Raw genomic sequence first — 26993 nt, 5'->3', positions numbered from 1 at the left:
TTTCAAGACAAATTTTACTAAACTCTGTTTATGCTATCCCAGAAGAAAAGAAAAAAGAAATATTCAAAATTTTTTTAAAAGTATGAGATAGCACAAAGAGAATGAAAGTTTAATAATCAGATTAAAAAGTGTAAGACATATTTTTTGAGAAAAGACATGCTGTTACAAAATTATTTTTTACATATTGCACACTTACATTAGAAAAAATGAATGTTGATAATAAAAGTTATCTGTTCTTGATTAGTATGAAATATTTTAATTTTAAATTGTAAGTAAATTTTTTAGTACACTTGTTATATATATAATTGTGTTTTGTTCTCTCTAAAAATCTGGCCATTTTACTACCACACATACTTAAGTTACTTTCAGCTTGCATTACTAATTCTATTAGTCTTTCACTGCTTTTCACAGAACAAACCCATTATACTTAATTAAATTTTTTACTCATAAGATCATACACGTTAACAATATACCACTACCTTTTAATACCAAAAATTTTTTCAACCTGTATTCTGTGTTGCCAAGTTCCCCACCAAAACTCAATGGTAATAAAAAGCACAATGAAAGGTCTTTTAATAGTGGAAATATTAAGTAATACTAGTTTCAGTTTATACAACTAAGCAAGCGGCCATAAGACCCCACAAATTTCAGATTCTATTGATGTTTTAGAATGTGTTCTACTTAATCTTGCAGGTTTTGTCCTTTGTTTGATAAGAAACATTCTTTTAAGTCAAAAGAGACAAGTTACTTGCCTATCTAGTAGGAATGCCCCTCTACTTTCTTGATTTAGTATAGGGTACACCTTGAACAAGCTGATTTAAAGCATTGCTTCTACATATTTGGTTAATTAATAAATTTTACTATATATCTTTAAAGCTTACAAGAAAAGCCTAACAGAAAGTTATCCATTTCTCCCATCACCTCTCAGTTCTAAATTGTCCTACTCCACCACTGATTTCACACATATAAAATGTAATTGGAATCTATTAAAAATACATATTTTAACCAATAATCATAGAAATTAATATAAGAACTTTTTTGGTTTCAAAGGGCACTAGGAATTAGGAGTTAAGTTTTAATAATGACAGGACTTCACTTGTATTGGATCACAGACTGAAGGTTTCTAGAAAACACCAAGAGAATTGGGAGTAAGTTAACTCAGTTATTATCAATATGTTTAACATCCTTAAGCCAAAAGTTGTTGAATCTTGGCTGATTTCTAAGTACTAAGGACAAGGAAGTCCTTTATTTCACCTTGTTAAAACTAATCAGAAGATTTCCCTGCTATTTTCATGCTCTTTTTTCCTAAACTATGAAACAAAGGTGGTTCATGAAGCCAGATAAAAATTAAAAGTAACAATAAATAAATAAATAAATAAATACCTAAGGAAAGCATAATTCCCAGCTATAAGAACCATGCCAGTTATTGAAGTTTTACTGAAAGGTGTGAATCTTTGAAATTGTCTGGTTTTGGAAACAGAATTTTATATCTCTTCCAGTTCTTTATCATTAAATTCTGATCTATATAACTACAGTCTTACTTCTTCCTTCTGGTCTGGCTTTTAAGTTCTCTATGTTTACTCACAAAAAGGCTTTCGTGCCCCTGGAAAACAGCAAGGTGGTCAGGGAGCACAGAAGAAATCTCACTTTTTGTGCTTACTTTCTGTTCAAGATCCCTCCCTGGCATGAAATAACTGCAACTGTGGAATGGGGATGGCTCCCTGAAGGGAAGGAAATGTAGCATTGCATGGTTTTTGTTAAGGTAAACATCACATGCCTGATGTGAATAGTATATTAGGAACAATTGACTACTAAGTGTCAGAATTCTATGCAGAATTATTGTGAAACACAGTTCGCAAAGGCTAGCAATTTTATCAGAAAACTGGAATATTTTGTTTCAAAATCAAGAAAAGAATCAGCCCTGCCATGAAGGTTATGTCCTTGATAAATCATTCTTTACATTCACAGAGAAACTGTTACAAAAGCCTAAAGACTTTTCTTTTTTCACTTGGGCAATCAGCTCCCCTCCTGCCTCTACCCCCTCCAAGGAATAGGTGAACTCGCTTGATGAAAACTCAAGTTTAAACAAACAAACAAAAAATAGCCTGGGCTAATCACCAATAGAATTTCAGCATGAAGGGTTAACATTTTTAAAGTAGTGAACAGCTGAAAATGTCTAGGAAGCCTCAGCAAATCAAAGTGCTGTGAGCTTCTATGGCTCCTATATGCAGTTCGAATGGAATATGCAGAAGTGGCTAAAAATATTCCACAAAATGAACTGAAGAGTGGAAAAGGGAAACACTAGTGGCTAAGAACTGCTTCAAGGAGCTCATAGAGGCATGCATGAAATAGTGCAACTTCTCTACTTAGTTGTTTTTAAGCTCTTAGCTACAAACAGGCAGAAGTAGACATAAGATGAAGAAGTGCTTAGACTCTCTGAACAAAAATAGCCTATCCCTGGCAAGGAAACAAATGCAAGGGGAAGCATATAGCAGCAGCAACAACAACAGGCCGGTTTCATATTAGGTAAGATTGCATATTCTGTAGTCAGAAGGCCTGAAACTAACCTGATCTAATTGTCTGAGGATCTATCAACTTGTCGTCTCCTCATTATTCTTATTCTCACTGATGGAGAGTTCACCATAATCGGGATCAGCATAATGGTCAATACCTCTCAGCCAAAGAAGAAGAGAGGCACATCTCTTTTTATCTGTCACATGAATCTCATTGAATTCAATGAATCTTTTGAAACTAATTACAAGTCTGCACATGGACTGAAGACTAAATTACCACAATTAACATATTTAAAGGTGCTATTAAGTAACGTGATATATGTGTTCACTCCTAGGGAAAATTAAATATCTTCTGTTGAAAATAGTAGATGGGCTTGAGGATATTTGGTCTTCACAGTAATAAAAAAAGAAATGTTTTGAAGTCCACATGACTGAATCATAGATTTAATACATACCTATTGGATGGTTGTTCCTGTGGCACCTTTTTTTGAGGTTTTAGCAAGTACTGGTCCTGCTGATACAATATGACAAGTCTGTTATTTTTAAGAGCCTCAGTCCTTTTCATGAAGTTTTTGATCACAGATATTCATTTATTCAAATCTGAATGTACTAATGGCAGAAAAGTTAATCCTTCCTAAGCATTGCAACTTCACTTGCATGGGAAAGATGAACATTAATAGAATTATTGGAGACTCCCACAGTTATTATTCCTTCTATTCTGTTTCACTAAGCCTTCTTTTCCAGTTGTGTGTAGCTACTCTGCTTGTCTAATGATTAGATATTTAGTTTTTTCTAATGGAGGAAAGATTATTGATTTTTTGTTGTTTTGTTTTTGTGTAGCTTACTGGAAAATATTTTAGTAACATTAAAATCTTTATTACTCTGCTCATTAGGCACTTAATATTTTCTCTGAGTCCCTGATAAACCTGAAGAACGTATTAGGTTTTTAGGGAAGTCAATCACTATAACTTTTTTCCTTCTTTGCTACTTATGTCCTGCTTTACCAGAAGTTTATGAAGAAATTTGTTGTCCTTGTTCATAAAGGAAAATTTGAGAAAAAAAAAAAATTAAGGAAAAATGTGTGTACAACAATATAATAGCTGGAATGAATTTCATTGAAAAGTTAAACAAGAGAAATTGTAATACATCAATTTGTGTATGCTCTTGTGTTGGGATGTTTTAGTTTGAATTAAGATACAACTTGAATAAAGTGAATGTCTCAATGCAATTTATGTACTTTTTAGACAATTATGAACATTCATGTCAACTTGTAGTACCTAAGTACTGGACTCTGACATTTGCTTCTTCAGAGAAAATTTGCACTGAAATGAAAATACATGAAAATGTATGAGTCTATATTACAGACCAAGTTGAAAACCTAGACAAAAGACAGCAGTCTGTTACATTTAGACTACAATCAGTGCCATATATTCTTGATGTTGCAAAAGAAAAAAATTTGTTTGTTCCTGTAAATGATATTGTGGTTTTTTTAAGTGCATGGAAATGAAAATATACACTTATGCATCCTGAAGAAATAAATCTCAGGTTGTCCCAGTATCCTAGTATTATTATTACTATTTTTATTTTTATTTTAGCAAGCTGCTCCTTTGGTTGAAGACACAAAATATGTTTGATCAACCATAGTATTATAAACATAACTGTGATAACTGCTTTACTACATGATATCCTATTTGAACTCCATCTGTTGTAGATCATATGGCATGATCTATGTAAATTATGGTACCACTATATGAATAAATTCTTGGTTTAATCTGAATTTGCATAATGAGATAGTATTTGAAGCTGGAAGAAAAATTATAAGCATACATTGTACATGCAATATTTATAGTTTTATTCCCTTAAAATTCCTATAAAATTTGATTAAATCTGCACAGGAATTATGGTATATGGAAAGGCACACCTTATATAACTTGAATAACTTTTTTCATTTAGTGGTAAAACAGGTAGCATATTTTTGTTTATGTAACCTTCCCCCATTTGCATATTCTTCCTTCTTTTTTTTCAGTTGCACTTCAGCTTTTCACCTCTTATTCCCAGAGTAATGCCTTTCTGTCCTATTGAATACTACTCATTACAGACATTGCTTTTAAATAGCAACTGTTACAGCTCATGTCAGTAAATTGCATTAGCCAACCCTAGCATCTAACAATTATTCATCACTATTCTCATTATACAGTTGGTATACAATAACTCTGTAAGGCTGAGCTTGATTTTATTCACCAAAATGTCTCTACATCAGTAACACAAAATTAAATATATATTCTTTCCTTCACAAAGTCTTATCTGATATCAGATTTTCGTGCATATTACAGAAACCTATGGCTGGTTTACATTTTTGGTATCCTTAAAAAATGAAAAAAGGTTTATCACAAAAATTTAATAATTTATATTTATAAAACCTAAATAATGCATACATTGTAACTAAAATTCTTGTTTTAAAACTCATACTAGAATAGACTACTTAAGCACTGATTTAGCTTGGAGGACCTACGTGAACTATCCCTAGAAAGCCCTATATTGCCTTCAGCAGTGAGATCTGTTCTGTCTGAGTGTCCAAGAGAAATTAAAAGCTGGCTAGTAACATGGGAAAACACTGAATTCGAATAGTATTTCATTGTGAAGTATGTCTTCCACTGTAGGTGAAAACATATAGAATTCTCATGCTGTACAGATGATGTTTTCATTTGCTTTTATTAAATTTGAGAAACATGTTGATACTGACCATCTGGTTCCTGACAATTTCTCCAAAGTGTTTTGGATTTAATTCTGGAATTTTTACTGAATTTTGAGTTACATTGCACACTGTAAGCTGCAACAAGAATATGTTTTAAGCAACACGTGCTAAGCAATAAAAAATAAGTTGATATTAAGTTATTTTCCTGAAATAAAGCATAGCAGCTGTTGTAAAATAAATGTATAATTATTCAGAGTAGATCTGTCTCTGATACATTGCTCATTTCTCTTTAGTCATTATTGTGTAAAGGCAAAAAACATGCCTTGCACTGTTGGATTTTGGCTAACATCTTGTGTATATTCAAACGTTTGTGTACCTTTCAATTATAAATTGAGATTGACGTACGTTATTACAGGATAAATACTATGTAAGTGCACAATTATTTCTCCTGGGAATATCTCAAAGCAACATAGGAGTTTCTCAGAAATATGTGTATTATACCACCTAGAAAGAATAATTCAGTACCATTGAGTCCTTTCTAATTTGTACTTTAGGAGGGAAAAAGGTGAAAAATGTAGTCAGCAGAAGCAAGTAATACAAAGGCAGCAGTCTGATCAATCCAGTGGAAATGTGGTTTTTTTCCCTTCTGAATTTAAAAGTTGTGAAGACTTAGACAGACCCAGGGATGATGTAAAAATAATGTATCTGCTATTTCCTACCTGCCAGTGCTTCTAAATATTAATCACGTGGTCTTATTCCTGGTGATTAATTTCATAACACATGCAACCCTTCACCAGAAGAGCAAAGCTGAAAATGTGAGCCATATGAAAACGATGAGATGTTTTACTGCATCCAGCTCTGGAGTCCTCAGTACAGGAAAGAAATTGTGCTGTTGGAGCAAGTCCAGAAGAGGGCCATAATAGTGGTGAGAGGGATGGAACAGCTCTCCTATGAGGACAGGCTGAGACAGTTGGGGTTGTTCAGCCTGGAGAAGAGAAGGCTGAGGGGAGTCATTATTCTGGCCTTTCAGTAATTAAAGGGGGACTATAGGAAAGATGGGGACAGTCTTTCTAGCAAAGCCTGTTGTGACAGGAAAAGGGTTAATGGTTTTAAACTAATGGAGGGTAGATTTAGACTGAATATAAGGAAGAAATTTTTTACAGTAAGTGTGGTGAAACACTGGCACAGGTTGCCCAGAGAGGTGGTAGATGCCCCATCCCTGGAAACCTTCCAGGTCAGGTTGCATGGGGCTCTGAGCAACCTGATCTAGTTGAAGATGTCCCTGCTCACTGCAGGGGGGTTGGACTAGAGGAGCTCTAAAGGTCCCTTCCAACCCAGACCATTCTATGATTTTATGATTCTATGATTCTAGATCACATACATAGGTATGGGGGAAAATGGCTTTCTATTCTCTCAGTTGGTATTCTCCCTTGGTATCTACGTTTACAATGTAGGCTTTGACAGTAGAAAAAAGGTTGGTGGCACTTGAAGTGCTCCCTTGCATCAGCAGTGTAAGTAGCTCTCTGTGTGAAACAGAGCAGCACTATACTCTTTCTGGTGTAGTTTATGGTTAATATGTTATTTTTATTTTCTATGCTTTAAAGTAACCTTTCATTAATGAGATCTTTTTCTGAAACTAACCAGTGCAATAGATTTGCTTGTAAGAGGAAAACTTGGTTCCCTCATTTTTTCTATTTTTCTCTGCTTACCAGTTGGACAATTTGTCCAAAGTAGCACAGCCTCTTTCACCATTATAAATCTAATCTGTAGATAATGAAATGAAAAATGATCTTGCAGTTAGACAATGAAGAGTAGTTATAAATTTTTGTAGTTTTTATTCTAGAAGACTAGCGCAGGAAATAAACTTGCATAAGTAAATAATAATTTTCTTTTTTCCTTCCACATTAGTGAGGTACCCTGTATTTGGTAGAAGTATGGTATACGTGAGCTTATCAAGACCAATAAATACATCCTTTTTTTATGTAGTCACTGGATATTATTTATGGGATTTGAAAGATCTTCTAACTGTAGCAGTCATGGTCAGTATCAGGCCTTATCTTTAGGAAGAGTTTTGCTTACAGAACCAAATGAACCAACCTAAAAAAAATAAAAAAGTTTGAGGTGATCAAAAAATGCCCTTGAGACATTCATGTAGAAGTCTGGCTGTTAATAAGAAATTTCCATAATTATTCAGCAGAAACAACTAATTATCACTGAGTCAGGAAAAGATTTTTTATTAAGTAATATTTGTTGTTTTGGTAGTGGAAATTTGGTAGACAAACAGAATGGTTAGAAGAAGAAAGACTCACTTGTGAGTTGTCACTGATCAGTTACATTCAGAGAATGTGTTTGTTCTAAAAAGAACCATTTCATAAAGACTAATAGTTTACATAATTTGCTCTCATTTTCTAAACAACAGATGCCACCAATGTATAGCTAGGGAAAGACTTGCTTACACTATATCTAGTGTTTTAAAGTCAGTCTTCTTTCAGCTAAAACTAGAACAGATATTGATTCTCAATTTATATTTTTCAAATTTAAATGGAGAATGAACACATGCCCGGTATAGTAATTGAGCTGGAGAGGCATTTAACATCCAAAGTATTGATTAGCATTTGCTTGCTTATGCACCATTGATTGTGAGCTGCAGTTAAGTCTTCTTTTTCTGAAACACTCAGGTTTCATTCTGTGTGATGTTAGGAGCTGCATACTAATAACTGAGCGATAATGATTTTGTGCTGTGTCTTTATCAAACATGCATGCCATTGGCAAAAGATTTTCCATTTTGTCATTCTTACAGTACTTAAAAGGGATGAGATTATTTTTTATTTAATTTGGTTTGATTTTATATATATTTTTTTAAATAGCTGCATTTAATGTGATTGCACATTACAGACCTGTGCTGGCATAAGTTCTAAAGAAAATAAAGAGCATGTGCTGAGCACGTAGCTTCATGCTACAACCAGGACTAGAAGGCATCAGTTGCTACCCATGTAAATGATAGTGAATGAGCTGTGAGCCATTTATCAGTATCATCTCAGAAGTTAGGTTAGAAGTGGGCAAATACAGCCAGTTGAAGAACATAATAAATTATACCCTGATAATCTCAGGAAATACTGTGCAAAAAAAAAAAAAAGAAAAGGGAAAAAAAAGAAGTGCTTTTCTACATATAATACAGCAAGAGAAAATATTTAGAGATGTATTGTGCTTGGATACAGGGTTGACTCAGATATTTTTCTAGTCTTCTGGTTACAGTTCCAGTAAGTGTGTTCGCTGTATTAACCTGAATGTTTTATTTTTCACTGGCAGATAATTGTGATGATCAGTTGGTGTCTGCTTTGCCTCAGTCATCATTCAGCAGTTCATCAGAGCTGTCTAGCAGTCACAGTCCTGGATTTGCAAGGCTTAATCGAAGAGAGGGTGAGTGCGTTTTATTGGTTGATTGATTAGGGGTGGGGTGTGCAAGGTTTTTTAAGCACTTCTGTACCTGTGCACAACGTTGAAATGATACATAGTGAACATATTCTCAGTTATTGGAACTGGAGAGAGTTACATTTGTTGTTTTAAGGAGAATGGGAAGTTAAAACAGTGTCAGAGAACTCACTTGCCATGTTGCTTTTGGGGAGATTCCTACTGGACACGAAAGGAAAATTTTTCACATTGAGGACAGTCAACCATTGGAATAATCTCCCCGGGGAGGCTGTTGACTCAGCCATCAGCCATGTTGGACACTTTTAAGACAGGGTGCTGGGCCATCTTGTTTAGACTGTGCTCTTCCTAGAAAGGTTGGACTAGATGATCCCTGAGGTCCCTTCCAAACTGTGATTCTGTGATTCTGTGATGTATACTAAGTTTTTTGTAAAATTATACTTTCAAACACCTGTGAACTTTTTACTAATTTTAGTGTAAAGGATTCATCCTGACTGAATCCCAAATCTTCATGTGATTTTCCAGCATAAAATGTAGACAGATTTGGACATATACTGGTGCCTACTCCTAAAACAAAATTTTAATTTATTTTGTTTCTTAACCAGAAAATAATAACATAATTAATCTCTTCTCTTAGAGGACAAATAGAAGAAGTGCAAACATATCAATGTCATTATACGTCATTCTCTAAGGAAATAAGGGCAAATGCAGATTCCATTTAGAAAGACAGAACCAGATATTCAGGAAATATTTTTGAGAAGATGTTCTCTCTTTTTTCTGGAGATTTAAAATCTTGATTATTTTAATTTTATTTCTTCACTGAGCCTAGTATTTTATTATGCTTATTCAGTGACACTGTGGCAATCTACATCACTGGCATATGGCACAATTATTTACTGAAGTGAAAGGAACTTGCCTGTTAGGTTATTATTTATGTTATACTTCTACACAGATCTTCTAAAAACTCATATAATTTCTAATTTTTCTTTGATATAGTAATCAAACATACATTTTCAGTCTTTTTGGTCAATTGTGGGACACTTTGTTAAATGTAATTAAACTTTGACAGCATTGTTGTCTTCTGACGTAGATAAAAGGTTTAAACACTTGGTTATATGTCAGAAGATCTGGAGATTATTAATTTTTACTGAAGTTTAGCGGTAACGCAAATCATATTTTTTGTCAAGGTTACTGTAGGAATGAGAAATGATTAATTTCTTTTAATTACTGTAAACATGCTTTCTGCTCCTAATGACAGCAGTCATCTTATACTCTCTGCATGAAGGACGCCTATTCTGAAGATTTTTTACAGTATCTGTTACATTATATAAAATCTGAAAGAAAAATTTAAACTGGCAAGACATATCACATTAGACTTTCTGCTGTGTTTGTGGCCTGTTTATAAGTAATTATGTTCAAAAGTCATGTTAAAAAATACATGTAAGTACATTGAACATTAAAAAGATAAAAATTAACTTTGAAATACAGAGAAATCTCACTCATCAGCCTCATTAAGCAAGTATCCAGGAGCTCATTCATTCCTGTCAGTAACATACTTGAGGCAATTTTTTTTCTTCTTTTCCTCCAGCATACCAGCAAGGTATGAACATCAAAGTGCTAATGCTAAGGAGGAATAAATAACTTTAGGAAGGATTTTATTAAAATGTGGCTATATGATATTACTGGTAAACAAAACCCTACTGGTTGACATACGTAAAAAGAATACTCTGTTTTAAAATTACGGTTTTAAAACAGCTGAAGTCTGGGTTGAAATGAAATCAGTATAGATATCCAAAAGCATATCCTACAGTTTTAAGTCATTTTTGTCTGGTGTTTGTAAACCAACTATGATCCCCTGTGTAGTCTAAGTTCAAGGAATTTATGAAGCTCAACTTCCAACCCGTTGATAAGCTGTGTGATGACATGAGCATGCAGTGGCTGGAGCTGCTATATGGGCTTATGGAAGAAGGAGCTTCTGTGGACAGTGACGTCTGTTTAGTAATTACTCATGAGGAGGCAAGAAAGAAACTTTTGCTATGCACTGATAGATAGAAACTCTACAGTGAAGAAGGCGTATCCCAGGCTATTTAATTATCCTAGTGTACAAATTTGATAAACGTGAACTTCTGCTTTGAGTGAAGTCGTGATATTAAACAAAATTATATATTGTGGAAAGAATTCCCTTAATTTGAAGTAATAAATGCTCTTAGAATCCTAAGTAACATATGAGTTCTCATCAAACAGTATATTGCTCTTCTGAAAACATATACTCTTAACAACTATTTTCATTTGGCTCTTTTCATGTGCTATGAAGAGATTTGCACCATGTTATCATGCATTTATTAGATTTATCATTTCCTTTACATTGCAGTGTAGTGTGTGCACACATTAGAAATACTCATAGCTTTACACCTGGTATCTTTCCATCTTATGTAGATACAAAGCAGCAGGTTGCTTAATTAGAAGATGGCTGGCTCTCTGCCTTCACATTCCATGTACCTTAGGTTCACAGCACACAAAAGGGTACAGATTTGAATGTCTTATTCATTTGTCATGTTCAAATATTTTGTTGGTTTAATAACTTCTGACCAGACTGTTTGGTTAGGTAGCTTTTGATCAGTTCAGACATAATTCTATAGAATAGTATAGACGAGGTGAGATGAAAAATTTATTCAGTCTTCAATGAATTAAACTTAAATAAATGAATCTTAACTTTTATATATATATATATATATATATTTGTGAGAGTAGGGAGTCAGTGCTTGCTATGGAACAAGGAATAGCTTTTTGTACTGAATCTGTATTTAACTATTTTCCATGATTTTTCAAGGGAAAGTCTGACTATCTTTGTAGGTGTATATACATGACAATTTTATCTGGGTAGGACAAAGCAAGTCATTATACATATGTGGTTACAAAGAAATGGGTTTAGTCACACAAGAAAGTATTGTTAAACTATATTGACTGGAAAAAAGATCTGTTATTAGGAGAGCATGACTTGGACTACTGCGTTGTCAGTGATCTCATGGAAGCAATGAACACATTACAGTTTCAGAATAAATTGTCTGAAAACTGTAAATGTGTTTGTCTTTAATATAGATAATTCTATACTTTGAATAAAACCAAATAATTCATGCAGCCAAACTTAGTGCTTGGGAGTCATTGTGACCTTCTAATATTCAATTTAGACAGGAAGATTTTGGTCCTCGTCCAATAATATACTTGATTTTTAAAATACCAAAATTAGGGAGAATTGAACACAATTTAGACAGGAAAAAATACAGTGTTTTTACACAGATTACTTAGCATTCAAATTGTTGTCACTCATCAGTAAAGAAATAAAATTGATATGCATATAAACCTACAATTTCAGTTGGTAAAAAAAAGGTAGAAATTATCAGGAAATTTATCAGGAGTGTGGGAAACTGCACTGAAGAGGGGAATAGTTCTTTAACCATATAGCTTTGTGGTTGCTAAATGTAGAAAACTAATAGGAAAAAATTAAGGGATTGAGGAAAGAATGACAGTTAAAAAAAAAAAGTACAGTATGGAGTTTAAATGAAGACATAATAAAAATGGTGACAGCAGAGAAAGATTAGTAAAACAGCTAACTGCGAGATGTTTCAGCTTTCTGTTTGTAAAGGAAAAGGATAATGTGGTTGAAATTCATGATGACACAAAAGTCTTTTCCATCCATTAACAGCTAAGGAAAATGATAACACATAGGAATAACTTGTTAATATTCTTCAAACTTTTAATTATTATTAGTGCATTGGTTTCCTGAAGCTTTGCAAATATTCAATGCACTACTATAGCCAATAAATACTGCTGCTAGCTGCTAAAGTAGTTACTCTGACGTCAGCTCTGCTTGAGATAATGGAAAAGGAGATAGAAGAGTCAAGGAGCAAGAATTAAGTAAAAAATAAACCCAAACACTAATAACAGTCAAATATATTTAATCAATAAATAGATCTTATAATGCCTTCATTTAATTATTTGAGGTTAGTAGACATAAATTCAGAGATTTAATATATGTGGAATTTGACTTTTGGCCTAATGTTGCATGACTTTCTAATTTTAAATAACAGCACAATATCAATACAGTCCAAATTAAATAGATTAAGATCTAGCTGGTTGATGTCAAAAAGCATTTATCATTACTGTATAAAGGTGTTTCCACAGAAGTCCAAAGGAAACTCTAAGGCCAACTCTGTTATGATGAAATGCATAAATGACATCAAGATTGGTGAAATAGTAAGTAATTATGGCAAAGCAATTACACAGAGATGTGGTTATCTATTTACCTATTGAAATAAGCACTTTAACAGGGTGAGTTATTAAGTGTTTAGAATAAAGAAAGAAGGTCATACTTATCAAATAGGAACTGTATTCTACAAAGTTCTGACTCTGAAATTAATATGGGAGTTGAGCTGAAGTAGCAGTTCATCATTAGCATGTTGTCTAGCAAAAAGAGGTAATAAAGGTTTTGTATATACAAACAGAGGAAAAGAGTTCTTACTGTCCATATAGCTATATAATTTACCACCGAACTGTGTTGAAATAATTTAGATCCTGAAAAGCTTGTTGAAAAACTAGGCTGGTTTTCTATGCTGGTTCTGTCACTGTGAATCGGTGATAGAAAAAAATGTTTAGGGAAGGTGGGTGTTATTATGTATCTTTCCACATGAAGCTATAGGAAACAAAAGGGGGGAAAAAAACCCCCAAACCTAAAACAACAAACAAAGGAGGAAACAACAACTTCCTGGTTAAGGTCTCAGATCTGCAAAAGGCTTGAAAAAGCCAGGTGGGGACAGAAGCATATTAAATATTTATGTGTTTTAAAAGTAGACACATGGTTCAAAGGAGAGTCTTTTTTTTATTCTTTTTTTAAATTTTTTTAAACACAAAATAGACAGGTAACACATGCTTCTTTATAGGAAGAAATGAGGCATTCCAAAAGAGGGGAAAAAAGTGGCCAGCATTCAGAGCATGCCTACTAGGACTCGTGATAGGAACCATAAGTATTAATATCTAACCTGGGCAAGGAAGTATGTGCCCATGTCCACTGTTTGGAACAATATTCATGATGTGTAGTCAGCTGAAGTTTGGCACTACAGATGGTTTACGCCATCTGCAAATACAGAAAGCTTCTTAACACGTTATCTCCCAACTACGATCTGTGGAAAAGCCCTCTGCCAGACAGGGAGAAGGTTGCGTCATTGTTCAGGTCAGGGCCTTCTGGTTTCATCTGCAGCGGGATCGGTATTTCACTCTGGTTATACATACACAAGTTCCCCTCATTCACCATTCCAGACCCACTAAGAAAGATTTATTAAAGGGGCTGTGAACCATTATACCCAAGAATGTGGGCCTTTTTTTGAATGAACGAACTTTTGCAACTTTAGAAGTAAAAAAATTCAGAAGGCAGCTGCTTTACAGGAATACACAAACCCATGGAAGAGCCTTGATACTAAATGAGCTAACAGGGATTTGGCTGTGATTGCCTTGCCCCATATTCACATGCAATTACCTGATTAGAATACAACAGAAGAAAATTGAATGTAGATGTTGTTAAGTAGCAAAAAAATGTAGTTTACAGCTTTCTCTTTCCCTCAAGTAGGAAGAAACCCATGTATTTTAATTATGCTGTCAGCTTACATTGCCAGATTTTCAGAAGCAGCTGGGAAACTTGAATGCATTAACAGCTACCTGATCTGTTTTTTCTCTGGAGCTTCTTTGTCTTTTTCATTAATCTTTACCCTACTATTACACTGAATATCAAATACATCCTATTGCACTTTTTTAGTACAAAGAACATTTAAAGGATAGTTTATTCAATATGGTACTCTAAACTCATCTTGTGGGTTTTATTTTTTGGAGTAAAACACTGTAGTTTAGTCACTTTTTGAGAACTGGCACAATGTAGGTCAAAATGGATAAATGAATTGTATCTATCAGTAGTAAAGGAACACTTCAAGGAAACAGTTAAAGGAAAAAGAACGTTTCTCACACAATAAGAAGAAATTCCTATTTTCAGCAAAATTATTTTCTTTTTTAAGAAACAGTTTAACCTGTATAATCTAATGCTAAAAATGTAAACTGAAAAAGCAGACAAAATAAAAAATTTAATAGCACCTAGATTTGTTGGTGACCAAAATGCAGTTAGAAAGATCTTCCTCCCTCCATTTCATTAGTATGCAAATAAAATTCATTAAGGCTTATATTTTGCTTTAGCACAAGGAATAAGGAAAGGAAGCCAGAATGAAAAAGACCCAATCTGATGGAAATCATTGTGTTTTTATAAATTAACAATAAATCTAAGTTGATCCAGCTAGCATCATAGCTTAGATTTTTATGACTTACCTGACATCAATAAGTATGTCAGGTAAAAGGCAAAAGTGACAATTTAAATCTTCTGTTTCTAAAATAAATAAAATAAGCTGTGGCTACAGTAATTTATGCATAAAAGACCAGATAATGTGTACTGCTGTATTATCAGTGAAATTCCTGTACCATTCAGTTTCTTAGGAAGAAATACTAGATATTTTTTTCTTTAACTACTTCAATAATTAGGGATTTAATTGCCATAAATCTCTCAGCATATTATTAAATTGGTTTTCATACCATTGTACAGTTTTTTTTTCTAGAAAATATTTTTAACACCTGTTTTAAACACCCTAAAGAAAATACGTGGGCACATACGAAAGCTGTATATGGTATTGTAGGTGCACTACAAGTTTTAAGAAATTATAGAGTTTACACCAGATTCAGTGAAGCAGGATTTGAAGCAGTAGAATTTCATTAGGGTCTAAAATCAAGTTTATGCTGGTTTTGTTTTACTTTACTTTGTTTTGGGTTTGTGTGTGTGTATGGTGAGATTCTGATATTGCTAAAAGGTGCACAGGAGAAAGAATGAAAAAAAGGAGGAAAGAAGAAGGAAGGAAAAAAGGAAATGAAAGAAGGAAGGGAAGGAAGGAAGGGAAGGAGGAAGGAAAGGGAAGGGAAGGAAGGAAGGGAAGGAAGGGAAGGAAGGGAAGGAAGGGAAGGAAGGGAAGGAAGGGAAGGAAGGGAAGGAAGGGAAGGAAGGGAAGGAAGGGAAGGAAGGGAAGGAAGGGAAGGGAGGGAGGGAGGGAGGGAGGGAGGAAGGAAGGAAGGAAGGAAGGAAGGAAGGAAGGAAGGAAGGAAGGAAGGAAGGAAGGAAGGAAGGAAGGAAGGAAGGAAGGAAGGAAGGAAGGAAGGAAGGAAGGAAGGAAGGAAGGAAGGAAGGAAGGAAGGAAGGAAGGAAGGAAGGAAGGAAGGAAGGAAGGAAGGAAGGAAGGAAGGAAGGAAGGAAGGAAGGAAGGAAGGAAGGAAGGAAGGAAGGAAGGAAGGAAGGAAGGAAGGAAGGAAGGAAGGAAGGAAGGAAGGAAGGGAGGGAGGGAGGGAGGGAGGGAGGGAGGGAGGGAGGGAAGGGGAGGGGGGGAGGAAGGGAAGGGGAAGGAAGGGAAGGGGAGGGGAGGGGAGGGGAGGAGTAAATTACTCCTAAGTCAAGTAAGTAAAGTAAGTAAATATGATAAAATATTTACAAATATTTAAAATATTTACAGAGCACTGTGATTTCATGAACATTTATGAGGAGTTGCAAATATTCATACAGTTATTTCCAGAAACCAAATTCCATCTTTGTCATCAAAATTCACTCAAGTGTAAAAAGCATTACAAAAGATTTCATCCAGAGCTAATTCATGTGTGAGAACATCTGTGGAAAAGCAAATTTAAATTATGTTGAAATGCACAGGAGTACCAAGGAAACAGGAATTAGGTATTTTATTTTTTAAATTGTTTAGGACTATTTTTCTCCTTGAAATATAACTATGGAAATAGAAAAAGGTAAGAACAATTTTTCCAAAAACTTGCATAGAACTATAATATTCCAATAATCTTAGAAGCAAACAAACTGGCTGAGAGCAAGAAACAATAAAAATTCACTTCAGAAATTAAATTTGCTACAACTCATGTATACTGTCACTTTTGTTATGCTCAATATAATAAAAAATAGAATTTTTGACCTATCCATATTGATGTTTTATTTGGCTAGTTTTAGATAACATATTTTTGAAATCTTAGATAAAGGCTGAACTTTATCCAAACTTTGAATCAACATGATGTCTTTTAGGGACTCATAATAGAATTTTACTTCCAAGTCAGTTTTGTAATAGTAAATGATTTAACATCATACCTCTTTTAATATTTTGAGGACTGGAAAAATAGATTGTAAGTGCTGATGCATCTGATTTTCCTCAGATTTTATCTTGCATAATTGAGGCAGAAGGGAGGGTTGGATTTTTTTGCTAACAAATCCAAAGCACTCAAAAGGATTCATCTATTGCTAGCTGGGCAAAGAACAGAAATTTTGGACAATTTCCTAAATTAAAAAAGGGTAGGAAATTTTCCATATTGTGTAATCTTGACTAATTTCAGTTGTAGTACGAAACAAATTTGAATTTCTCAAAATGCAATTTTTATAGAATTCTTAAATTTTTCAATTCTAAACAAAAATAATATAAAAATATAAAACATTCTTCTTGCCACACCCCTACAAAAAGTTCATAGTCTTTAATTTGACAAAGGATCTGTCTTGTGCCTTCACCTTTAAAATATTTTTCCTTCCCCATTACTGCTTCAGTTTGCTGGCATACAGGACGTACCTTTCTGTATTATGATCCTACTCATACTGCCATTGTACTGGGAAAGTACTTCCATACCATCTTGGATGGATGGAGAGCTCAGAATTCCTAGGCTAAATTAATCTTAAAGCCTTACAAAATGGTGTCATTCTCTTGAATACCTTAGTCACTATTTCCCTCAGTGTCCTGTAGGCAGATAATTCAACTAAACGCTATCATAACCTTTATAATATTATGTTACACTTATTATTTTATGTTCTAATGTACATCTTTAGACACCCCAAGGACACAAAAAGTCCTATACTAAGCCAGTTCAGAAAACAGTATTTAAAAGCTGAAAATAAATTAGACATTCAAGAATCATATGTCTCTGGGAAGTATCAGACTCCTCATTTTAAACCGAGTGGTATCTAAAGTAGAACTGGTGGGAAGTAATTTTGACTTGACCCTGCCTCATCTTTTTTTTTTTTTTATAAATGAATAGAAATGAAGCATCTGTTAATGGGAATTTATTTTTAAAATCTTTAATCAAATCCAGTATTAAAGATACATATAATATTAAATAATGGCTTAAATACACAGTTGTAGTAAATAATGGCTTTATGTATGCAAAATGGATATTTTTATTTTCATTCACTTTTTAAACTTTCCATCACAGTCTGGTCCTGCTCAGGAGTCAAATAACTGAGGAGAAGTTTTGAAATGAGATTGACAATGGATTACTATTACTTAACAGTTTTGAATAAATTTCATTGGTCTCCAGGCAAGCTGAAAAACAGCAGTCTCTGTCTAGCAGTCATATATCCTTTTTGTTTTCTTCCAAAACAAAACTAATTTATTTCCTAGATAAATAATTTTAATTTACAAGCTGCTGTATATAAAGAGTTAGGCAGACAAATTAGTGTTAGATCAGGAAAATTAGTATAAAATAAAACTATTACATTATATTTGCTACTATATTTCCTTCAGATTTCCAGTTGTGATAATTAATTTAGCCTTAAACGGAATTCCAATTAAAGTTTACAATTTATTGAATAGAGACAAGCAAGCAGCGCTGGATGCACGGGGGATCCTTCCGCCTAACGTGCATCCCGTCATACAAAACTACAGGGTTTATATTCTGTTACTTAATTAATAGCAATTAGTAAAAACACGCCTAAGTTTACACTCATTGGTCAGTGATAAGCATCCCACTTGCCGTTGGTCAGCCGTATTTAAATTAGCCACACTTGCAATGTAGATTAGCATGCATGCTCTTTACGGGTGTGTGTGGGGGCAAGTCTTTTTGGTCCTGAATTGGGTCGGTGGTCGCAATCTCCCCCTGCCAGAATTACCTTTCCCCCAGTTTCCATGCTTCAGCGCCTTCTGAGCCAAGAAGTTCCCTGTTATCACTACTGGCTGATTTGTGGCCTTCCCTTATCTTGGCACTCTCCTTTGTAGCAGGATGTTTCCACTGTTAGTCCTTGAAGTTCTACTGAGTTGTATTCTTTTAGGAGGCTTCTTGTCAATGAAGCATTCATTGCTAACGCCCTCTTGTCTGCCCTAAGCATTATTTATTATCTCGTTAAAATTCTCAGGTGTTAGTTTCTACTCCTAACTAAAATTCTGTCTTAACAATTAACTTAACAAATTGCCAATCAACATTCCAACCATTAAGACAGTTAACAAGTCAATTGAACTGCCCTCGGTTACACAAGCACAAACAGAACGGTCGGATGTTAGAGGGTCACACTTCACCGTGTGGCCCTAGCATTGTTCCATATTGACACGAATCAGATGAACACATTTTACACAGTGAACAATGAAATCTATCCATTTCAATCAATCAATCAATTCTGCTGTTGTTCAGGAGCTTGACTGATAACCAGACAAGTTGTAATAAATTATTTTAATGTAGTGAATGGAAAGAGGGTATAACAAAAGTTTCAGCTCTACAGAGCAAAATATAATGGCATATAAATGTCCTTGTCCTTGTTGGAATTATCTCCATTCATTGCTCCTGGTATAAATATCACACAAAACTGCTATGGTCCGGCTTTGACCAGCTAAGCTTGCAATATAACTGTGTAGACATGGCTTTATGATTTTCTTCACCTGCAGGGGGGTTGTTGCCATAACTCCTCCCAATGACTGAAAGCAGCAGAAGAAAGTCAAGTAGCTCCATCAGCAGGATTACTGATGTACAAACAGAAGTGATAATGTACTTTAAGGGTTCTTTTAAGCCAGTTAAATTGGCATGATGCTAGATAGTGAGGTAGCATTAAGTAGAAATGATTTGGATGGAATCAGTAGAGCTTTTTATGAAGATTTTTTTTACTCCTTTATAGAAGTAGCCTTTCTAGAGACCTGTCTGCCTGCTACTTCATTTTTATCTGTTATTACTTAACAAAAATTAAAATTCTGTTTCAACTTTAGTAATACAAAGTTCAGTATTAAATATTTTTATATATTAATGTCATTTAGGAATCAATAGATTATAAAACATCTTAAAATTAATATTAATATCATTTGCAGGAACAAAGGTACTTCCATTAGTTATTTTCTATAGTTAAATAATTTTTGAACATGTGTATACTCTGCAAAGCCTTCCTCTGTGTGTTGCCTTTATTTTTTTTCACTTTTTAAACAAAGGATAAAAAAGAATCCAAAATTTCCCTAAATATATGGCACGTCATCTGCTCTATACAATTTTGTAGTTTTTACAGTTTGTTAATTTTAAACATTAGGAAACTAAACTGCAGTGTCATGAATATTCTAGAATTTAAGTAATTTCTTTAATATGCTTTCTGTTGTTGTGGTCTCTTCCTAGTGTCACATTGGACTAGGCACCAGTTACCATCAAACATAAACTTGGTTTTTGCTTGCTATCTTGTAAATCATAGCTCATGAACTGTGTTAGATGAAAGTAAAAGTCATCAGTAAATTAAGCTGCTCAATCTTCAGTAGCTCAGGGTAAAAAAATTATCTTCCTTTATATATTGTGTGAATTTATGTGGGCTACCAGCTCTACTCCTTTTTTTTCCCTCATAAGAATAATTCACGTTACAGGTTTAAGTTGTTTTGGGGTGGGATTTTTTGTGGTTTGTTTTTTTTGGGGGCGGGGGTTGGGGTATTTTTTTTTTTTTGGGGGGGGGTGAGGGTAAAAAGACCCTCTGTTCCTACCAATAAACCAAAAAAGTTCTTCATTTTATACAGTCATTTATTCAACATATTAAACCATTTTTCATTCTGCTTTTGATGACTGAGATACAGTTTTGTATTAAGCTTATCATGACTGTGTCTAGAAAGAAAATAAAGGGCTCACTATTTACATTTACACACAAGTCTCAGTTCAGACTTTTTTTTACAAAGGCGTGGTTTGGATTTTTTTTAGTTCTAACGTGAGCATTGCAGGAACGGCGTGATAGCCACTCTGAAAGTCAACTCTGAAAATACTCTGAGGTCAGAAGCTGAGTGTTTATAGTAACTGTATCAGACCTTCTGTCTGACGTAGTCTGTAATCCTTCAGTAGAGAATAAACTTGAATAGTAGTGGTGCTCATACCAGACGTACCTGCCTATCACCGCACACTAAGGTTGCTGTCTGCCTGAAGCCTGAGTGGATTGCATAATGTCTCACTCATAGATTAACCCGCGTACCATTTGCATGATAACATAAAGAGATCATTGCTGAACTGTCTGACCTGCAAAGGAACAGGAAAAAAAATACGTTTTGGGATTTGTAGTAATTCTATATTGTTATGAACAAATTTCACACAAACATTGCCAAAAAGGGTAATTTGAAATATTTGGGGGGGGGGGCAGAAGATAAGCACAGAGAAATGTAATTTTAAATAATCCTGTTTGAAGAAGTAAGTGTAAATGACAATCCAAAATAAAAATCCAGAATAAAAATCCAAATTATAAAATTTTTACCTACTTTAACATATCCATCTCAGTATGGGTCATCAATTGTGTTCAAACTTAATTAATCATTTTTCAGAATAACATAATAAACCTGAAAATTCAATAGGAATCTTCAAGACTTTAAAGGTTTGAAATCCAAAACAGAATTTTGAGTCCCTTACTCAAGAATTTTATGAGAACACATTAAAAAAAAAAAACAAACAAAAAAGGTAATTAGAAACAAGTACTAACTAAATCTCTAGGAAAGATGAGAAGGACTTAGTTAAGATCATTTCCAATCTTGCCAGAAAAGTATTTTCACTGCAAGTTTTAATATTTGAAAAAGGACTCTGATGACTGAAAAAATATATTTTACTGAATAGTAGCCAAAAATGCTGTGTATTATAATAAAAGAAGTATCTTTACCCACTTTAGCAACATGTATTTTTGTTGATAAATTGAAATTGTCTTTTATTTCTTCTCAAATTTAACAAAATACTGAACACCCTGCAAGCTTAAACAGTATATGACAAGTATAGCTAATATAATTTTAAAATGTGATGGAATTTTAAGTAGATCATTTGTGTCATTGGTCAGGAATTGATTTAAAAATATCCACACTGAGATTTCCAGTATTGCCAGCTGCACAAGGGTATGAATTTTAACACAGGCACAAAGCAGAACTCTTTGATGTGAATAGAGCTTTAAACATCTTTTCTGATTACGGTTGTTTAATTTTACTAATACTGTGAAATTCCATTGAAAATATCTGAATTTTTGAAAAGGAGTGCTAAATAATAATTGTAATAATTTAATAAAAATATATAAACAGGTGTTTAAAATAGACTTCATCAAAATCTTTTCAGTATTATATTTTATTTGTGTTGTGAGCAATGAGTAAAAGTTGTGTTCATTATTTTTAGAAATAAAGCAGCCAAAGTTTGCCTTTGATATTAAATCTTTGAGCTATAGAAAGATGGATGTCTTTCTAATGGGAAATCAAAAGGTTCTATTGATTCTAAAGTCTAAATTGTCAAAACAGAGTGGCAGGAGTTCACTGATAAATCAGTTTTCAGACAGCTCCTGATATTTCAACTTCTAACATTTTCAGTGGGATTAGGCTGCCTTATGTCAAAGTGTACCTGATTTCTGAATATAGAATGAAGTGGGATCTCCACTTTTGCTGTTGTTGATAGGGATAAACTGATTTATATCTGGCAAACACAACACTTTGTTTGAGATTATTATATGTCTGTACTTCTGAAACAGGATATTTGCAGTTTAAAAGAATTTGTAAAATAATTGAATTTTTAGTTAAGCACAAAAGAAAAGAAAAAGGCAAAAAGTGAACAGTAGTCAAGTATGGTTTCATTCTAAATTCAGGTGCTTAAAAATTTTTAAAGTATCTTAAATCAAACCCAAATCGGGACTGATTAAGGAAGAGAAAGAACTGGAAAATATATCATTATTTAATTGAAATAATTGTATATTTTTTCTTTTTTTTTTTGAGCTCTTTTTCCACAAAAGATATTTCATAAGATATCCAGTGGACCATTTGCCTGTCTTTCAATGTATCTTTACAATAGCTTATATCCAAAAGCTTCAAGACATCTTATAAACATGTTTTGATTAATGAGCCATGAGAGTTTAAATAGACATTTTAGCTACATTAATCATAATAATTTTGGGCAGTGTATGCAGTGTTGTTCTGTTTAGTCATTTGTTAAGCTATTGGTTTATGTCTCTAGGTCTTCAGTGCCTTCTCACAAATAACGACCTTGTTAGGTCCAGAATATAATTTTTTTTTTTTTTGCTGATAAATGTGGAACATATTACATTGCTAAAAAAAGTACTGCATTCTGAAGCAACCAGCAGTTGGCAAAAGAGACGTCTCTTCTTCTTCAGAAAATAATTGCTCCTGAATGAAACTGATACCGGAAAAAATCTTCCATTTCCTTAAAAACTGATGGCTTTACAGTTTTTAAAAGTACAGGGATTGTACTATTTTGAATTACTAAAATGTAAATATTTGGACTTAGGTTTACACATTTCCATTTTGCTAAAACTTAATAGGAAAATGAGTAAAAATACTTTGAGCATTAACTATATGTGTCTCAGATAATCTAAAATACATTAAATCAGAACAGATTTTGGTTTTGCTACTGATTTGCTAATGATGAATTGAGCTTCTTGTATCTTAAAGTAAAATAGTGATGTTTTCTGTGATATTCTGCTTTCTGCACTTATATCTCGTGCTGTAAGCATATTTAACTATGTCTATTTAACTATTATTATTTGATGGTTTAGCTATTTAACTTAACATATTTAAGTCTTTTTCATAAAGTAAAAATTATTTGCTTGACTAGCCTGGACTACTATTCTAAGTTACCTTTTTTATCCTTTTTAATAGTCATAGCAGTAATAGTTTTTAAATATATTTTGTAGGAAAATCATAGTCTCTAATAAGCAGGTTCTGTAGATACTCACAGGACTAACTACTAATTCACTGCATAAGGCCAGCTGCCTACATTTCGACCTTGAAATTGGTAAGCTTAGAAGAGTAGTCATGAAAGAGCAGCTCAGGCAAAAATGAAATGACTCATTAAAATCATAGATTTCACAACTCATTACATTGTTGACTGTGTTTCCTCTAGGGATTGTTTTGCTTTTTGAAGAACTAAGAAGGCTTGATTATTTTTCTAGCCTGTAGAAATATGGAGAAACTTTCATGACTTAATTTTTTATGAGATGGAAGTGTTAGAGATAAGTATAAAAAAAAAGTAATATCTGTTTATTTCTTGATTTTAAAACAAACAAACAAAAAGAAAACCCACATAACCTTCTATTTGGACCTGCAACAAAATCTTTTATTTTTGCTGTTATATAAGTATTTGTCACATAAAATTAATTATGTGATCATAATTCATGCCTTTAAATTTTCTAGCGTGTGTACATGGGAACACAGAGTAATGTAATCAGACTACTATGAGTAGAGATGCTAAAGGGACCATACACTTGCAAAGAATTCTTCCTGCTCAAATGAAAGAGCACAAAAACCACCATGACTCTGTTCTCATTTCTTAAGAGTATGCAAGATATATTTTCTCTCACAAATCCAGAAAAGTTGTGTGTGTCCACCTTTCCCAGGATTCCTAGAAACTTCTTTCCAGATTCATCTACTTGACTGATCTATGTGTTTCACTTTAGTCTCAAAGAGAGTATTTTCACCTAGAGTGAGTCTTTGTGAGCTACTGTTAAGCAGTTCTCCCTCAAGTATTTATCATTTGCTGCTGGGACTGGGAATTGAAAAGAAACGAGGAAGAATTTGGCAAAGTTAGGACTGAACTGGGATTTCTGGTGTATAAGATTATAACACCAGGAATGTCAGTATGAATACTGCTGGAATGTTTGACCTAGTGCCAGGATCTGAAGCAGCTGGAGCCTCCTAATGAGAGGGCATAGATATGACGTACAAGAAGAATTTTCTAAATGCTAAAATTTTGCTTTACAGGAAAAAAGATTCCCAGTGCAGTTTCTGTCTATATTCCATCTTCAGTAGCTCTTAAGTCCTTTCATGTGTCTTTTCCAGTCATTTCTCTAACCTTTAGACAATTTCTAACATCAGAAGAGACAAAGGCACAATTATTTTTATAGTTTCCTACTTGCTGAGGCAGTTTTGGCTTAGATGATTACAAATGTCCTTCTGGCCTTTAATACAGATTCCAGACTGCCTGGACTCAATTTCACAGTTGAACTATCAGATATTCAAACCAATCCTGAAGTCACTGCACCTGGTTGACTTCCACATGTAAGAACTGACCCTGCATGTACAGAATGTCTTACCATGAAAACAGTTTTCAGAAAAAAGACCTCACCCCAAAATCCTTAAAGAAATTGAATGTTACCTGCAACTGATTCAGGTTTTGGTACTGATGAGCCTTTGACTTCTCATTGAATCAAAAGCAGATAGTACTTTAGTATCTTCATTCATGTCATAGAATTTGCCTACTGACAATATCATTTGTCCTCCATTTTTTCAACATCCTTGATATTTTTCCTCACAACATGAATATTTATGAAAAAAATGACCCAACAATTGGAGAACATGCTCTTTCTAAGATCATAATCTATTATTTCTGAAAGTCATTCATTACTATCCCCTATTTTCAGCTCACGTAAAGACTTTTTTCATATATTCTTCACACATGAAGTATTTATGTAGTATTTATGATGAATGTGATGCAGTTGTACTAAGCTTCTTTAACTGAAGTCTAGTCCAATTCTCAGTTCTTTGTCCTGATATATACGTCTGTCACAGAGAGATATACTATATTTGATCAAACTCTTGTCCTTCTGTACTGAATCTTCTGCCTTCCCATCACCTAAATAAAGCAGATGGAAATGAGCTGCAAAATAAATTTCCTCATTTCAGTCCTTGTACTTGGTGTTAGCCCATAAATCTCAGCAGCACCAGTACTTCAGTGGAGGAGCAGTGGAGGAGCAGTGCAGGAAGACCTTTCAGAATTACCTAATAAGAGAACTTGTTCATTTGTTTGCAAAGGTGTAGATGTCAGCCAAATATGGTTGTTGATAAAGAAAGGAAAAAAAAGTATATTCTTGACACATATTCATCATCTAATAACTAGCAAAATCCTGATCTAAAACTTAGAATTGCTAAGTTTATTTGTCAGATAAAAAAGGAAATAGAAGAGAGGAAAAGCCTGAGATAAGTAAATATTTGAGTCTAGTTGTAAGTCTGACAGGATTTGAAATACAGGGAACAGGGAATTTTAATTGGATGTATTGGATAACCTTAACAATAAACCATGCTACCAAGATTTCCTACAAACTAATTGTTCCTGCATTTTTTACACATCAGTGGATTTGAAATCCAGATCTAAATCTTTTCCATTTCATGTAACTTAATAAGGGAGGAAGAACATGTCAGCTCTTGGCAGGCTATGGTTAGGCAATCAACATTCACGGCTGACATCTGGCTGTAAAAGGCTCCATTAATATGCCCAGCTGAGGACAGCTTTGTGATTGATTGGTGGCTCACTACAAGCCCATTTGTATATCATCCTATTTGGTAAAACAAAATCTATTTAGTAGTGCTAAATTACATATGGAAAAGGAGAATTTGGAAAGGTGGAGACCACTTGTCCAAGTGGAAGTAGAATTTTAGCTACCAGATCTCTAATACATGTGGTGGCTCATAGAGGAGACTGTCAGATATTAATTAAGAAAAAAATATAATAAAAGCAGACATAATGCTTGTGTTTTTTCTGAAGGCTATGCTTGGACCTCTGAAGATATCAATAGTCTGTCACCTAAGTGAAGATATTAATTTTTTAGTAGCAGAATCATATATCTATATATTTGGTTTACCATTTATAATGATACAAAGTCATTCTATGCTAGTGTATTTTACAAAAGGATCTAGTTTAACTTCTCCCCTTCACCCCCTGATAAGGCTGTGTTGCCATAGATGTATTTGTATCAGTGTTGGAGAATAGAACAGCCTTGGTTATTTTATTTCTGAATTAGTTACTTGTTAATATCTCTCCAAAAGTCTCTCCAGAATTACTCTCCAGAAGGGAAACGCCTCCGTGATGCTTATATATGAAAAAATTTTTACAGCAGGAAGAACTCTGCAAATCTGGTGTTTTCTGTTGTTTTGTGACTGCCTGCATTAAGCGGGAGCTGAGAGATGTGGGGCAGAATGTCTCCGACAACAAAACCAGAAAATCTTAATATACTGCTTTCTAACACGTTTGGGAAAATTTTAAATTTTGGCCACCCTTTT

General features: G+C 33.9%; 1 protein-coding gene across 1 annotated transcript in view; it reads left to right on the top strand.

The window, feature by feature from the left end:
- Nucleotides 1-26993, top strand: part of CNTNAP4 (contactin associated protein family member 4) — a 241114-nt gene that overhangs the window by 34754 nt on the left and 179367 nt on the right. The window contains exon 2 of the mRNA XM_064438555.1: nucleotides 8518-8628. Within this exon, the coding sequence (XP_064294625.1) occupies nucleotides 8518-8628 (111 nt within the window). The remainder of the gene's footprint in view (nucleotides 1-8517; nucleotides 8629-26993) is intronic.

The sequence above is a fragment of the Phalacrocorax carbo genome, chromosome Z, assembly GCF_963921805.1.
Source record: "Phalacrocorax carbo chromosome Z, bPhaCar2.1, whole genome shotgun sequence".
NCBI lineage: Eukaryota > Metazoa > Chordata > Aves > Suliformes > Phalacrocoracidae > Phalacrocorax > Phalacrocorax carbo.
The sequence above is the reverse complement of the archived record's forward strand: the minus strand, read 5'-3'. Positions and strand labels throughout refer to the sequence as shown.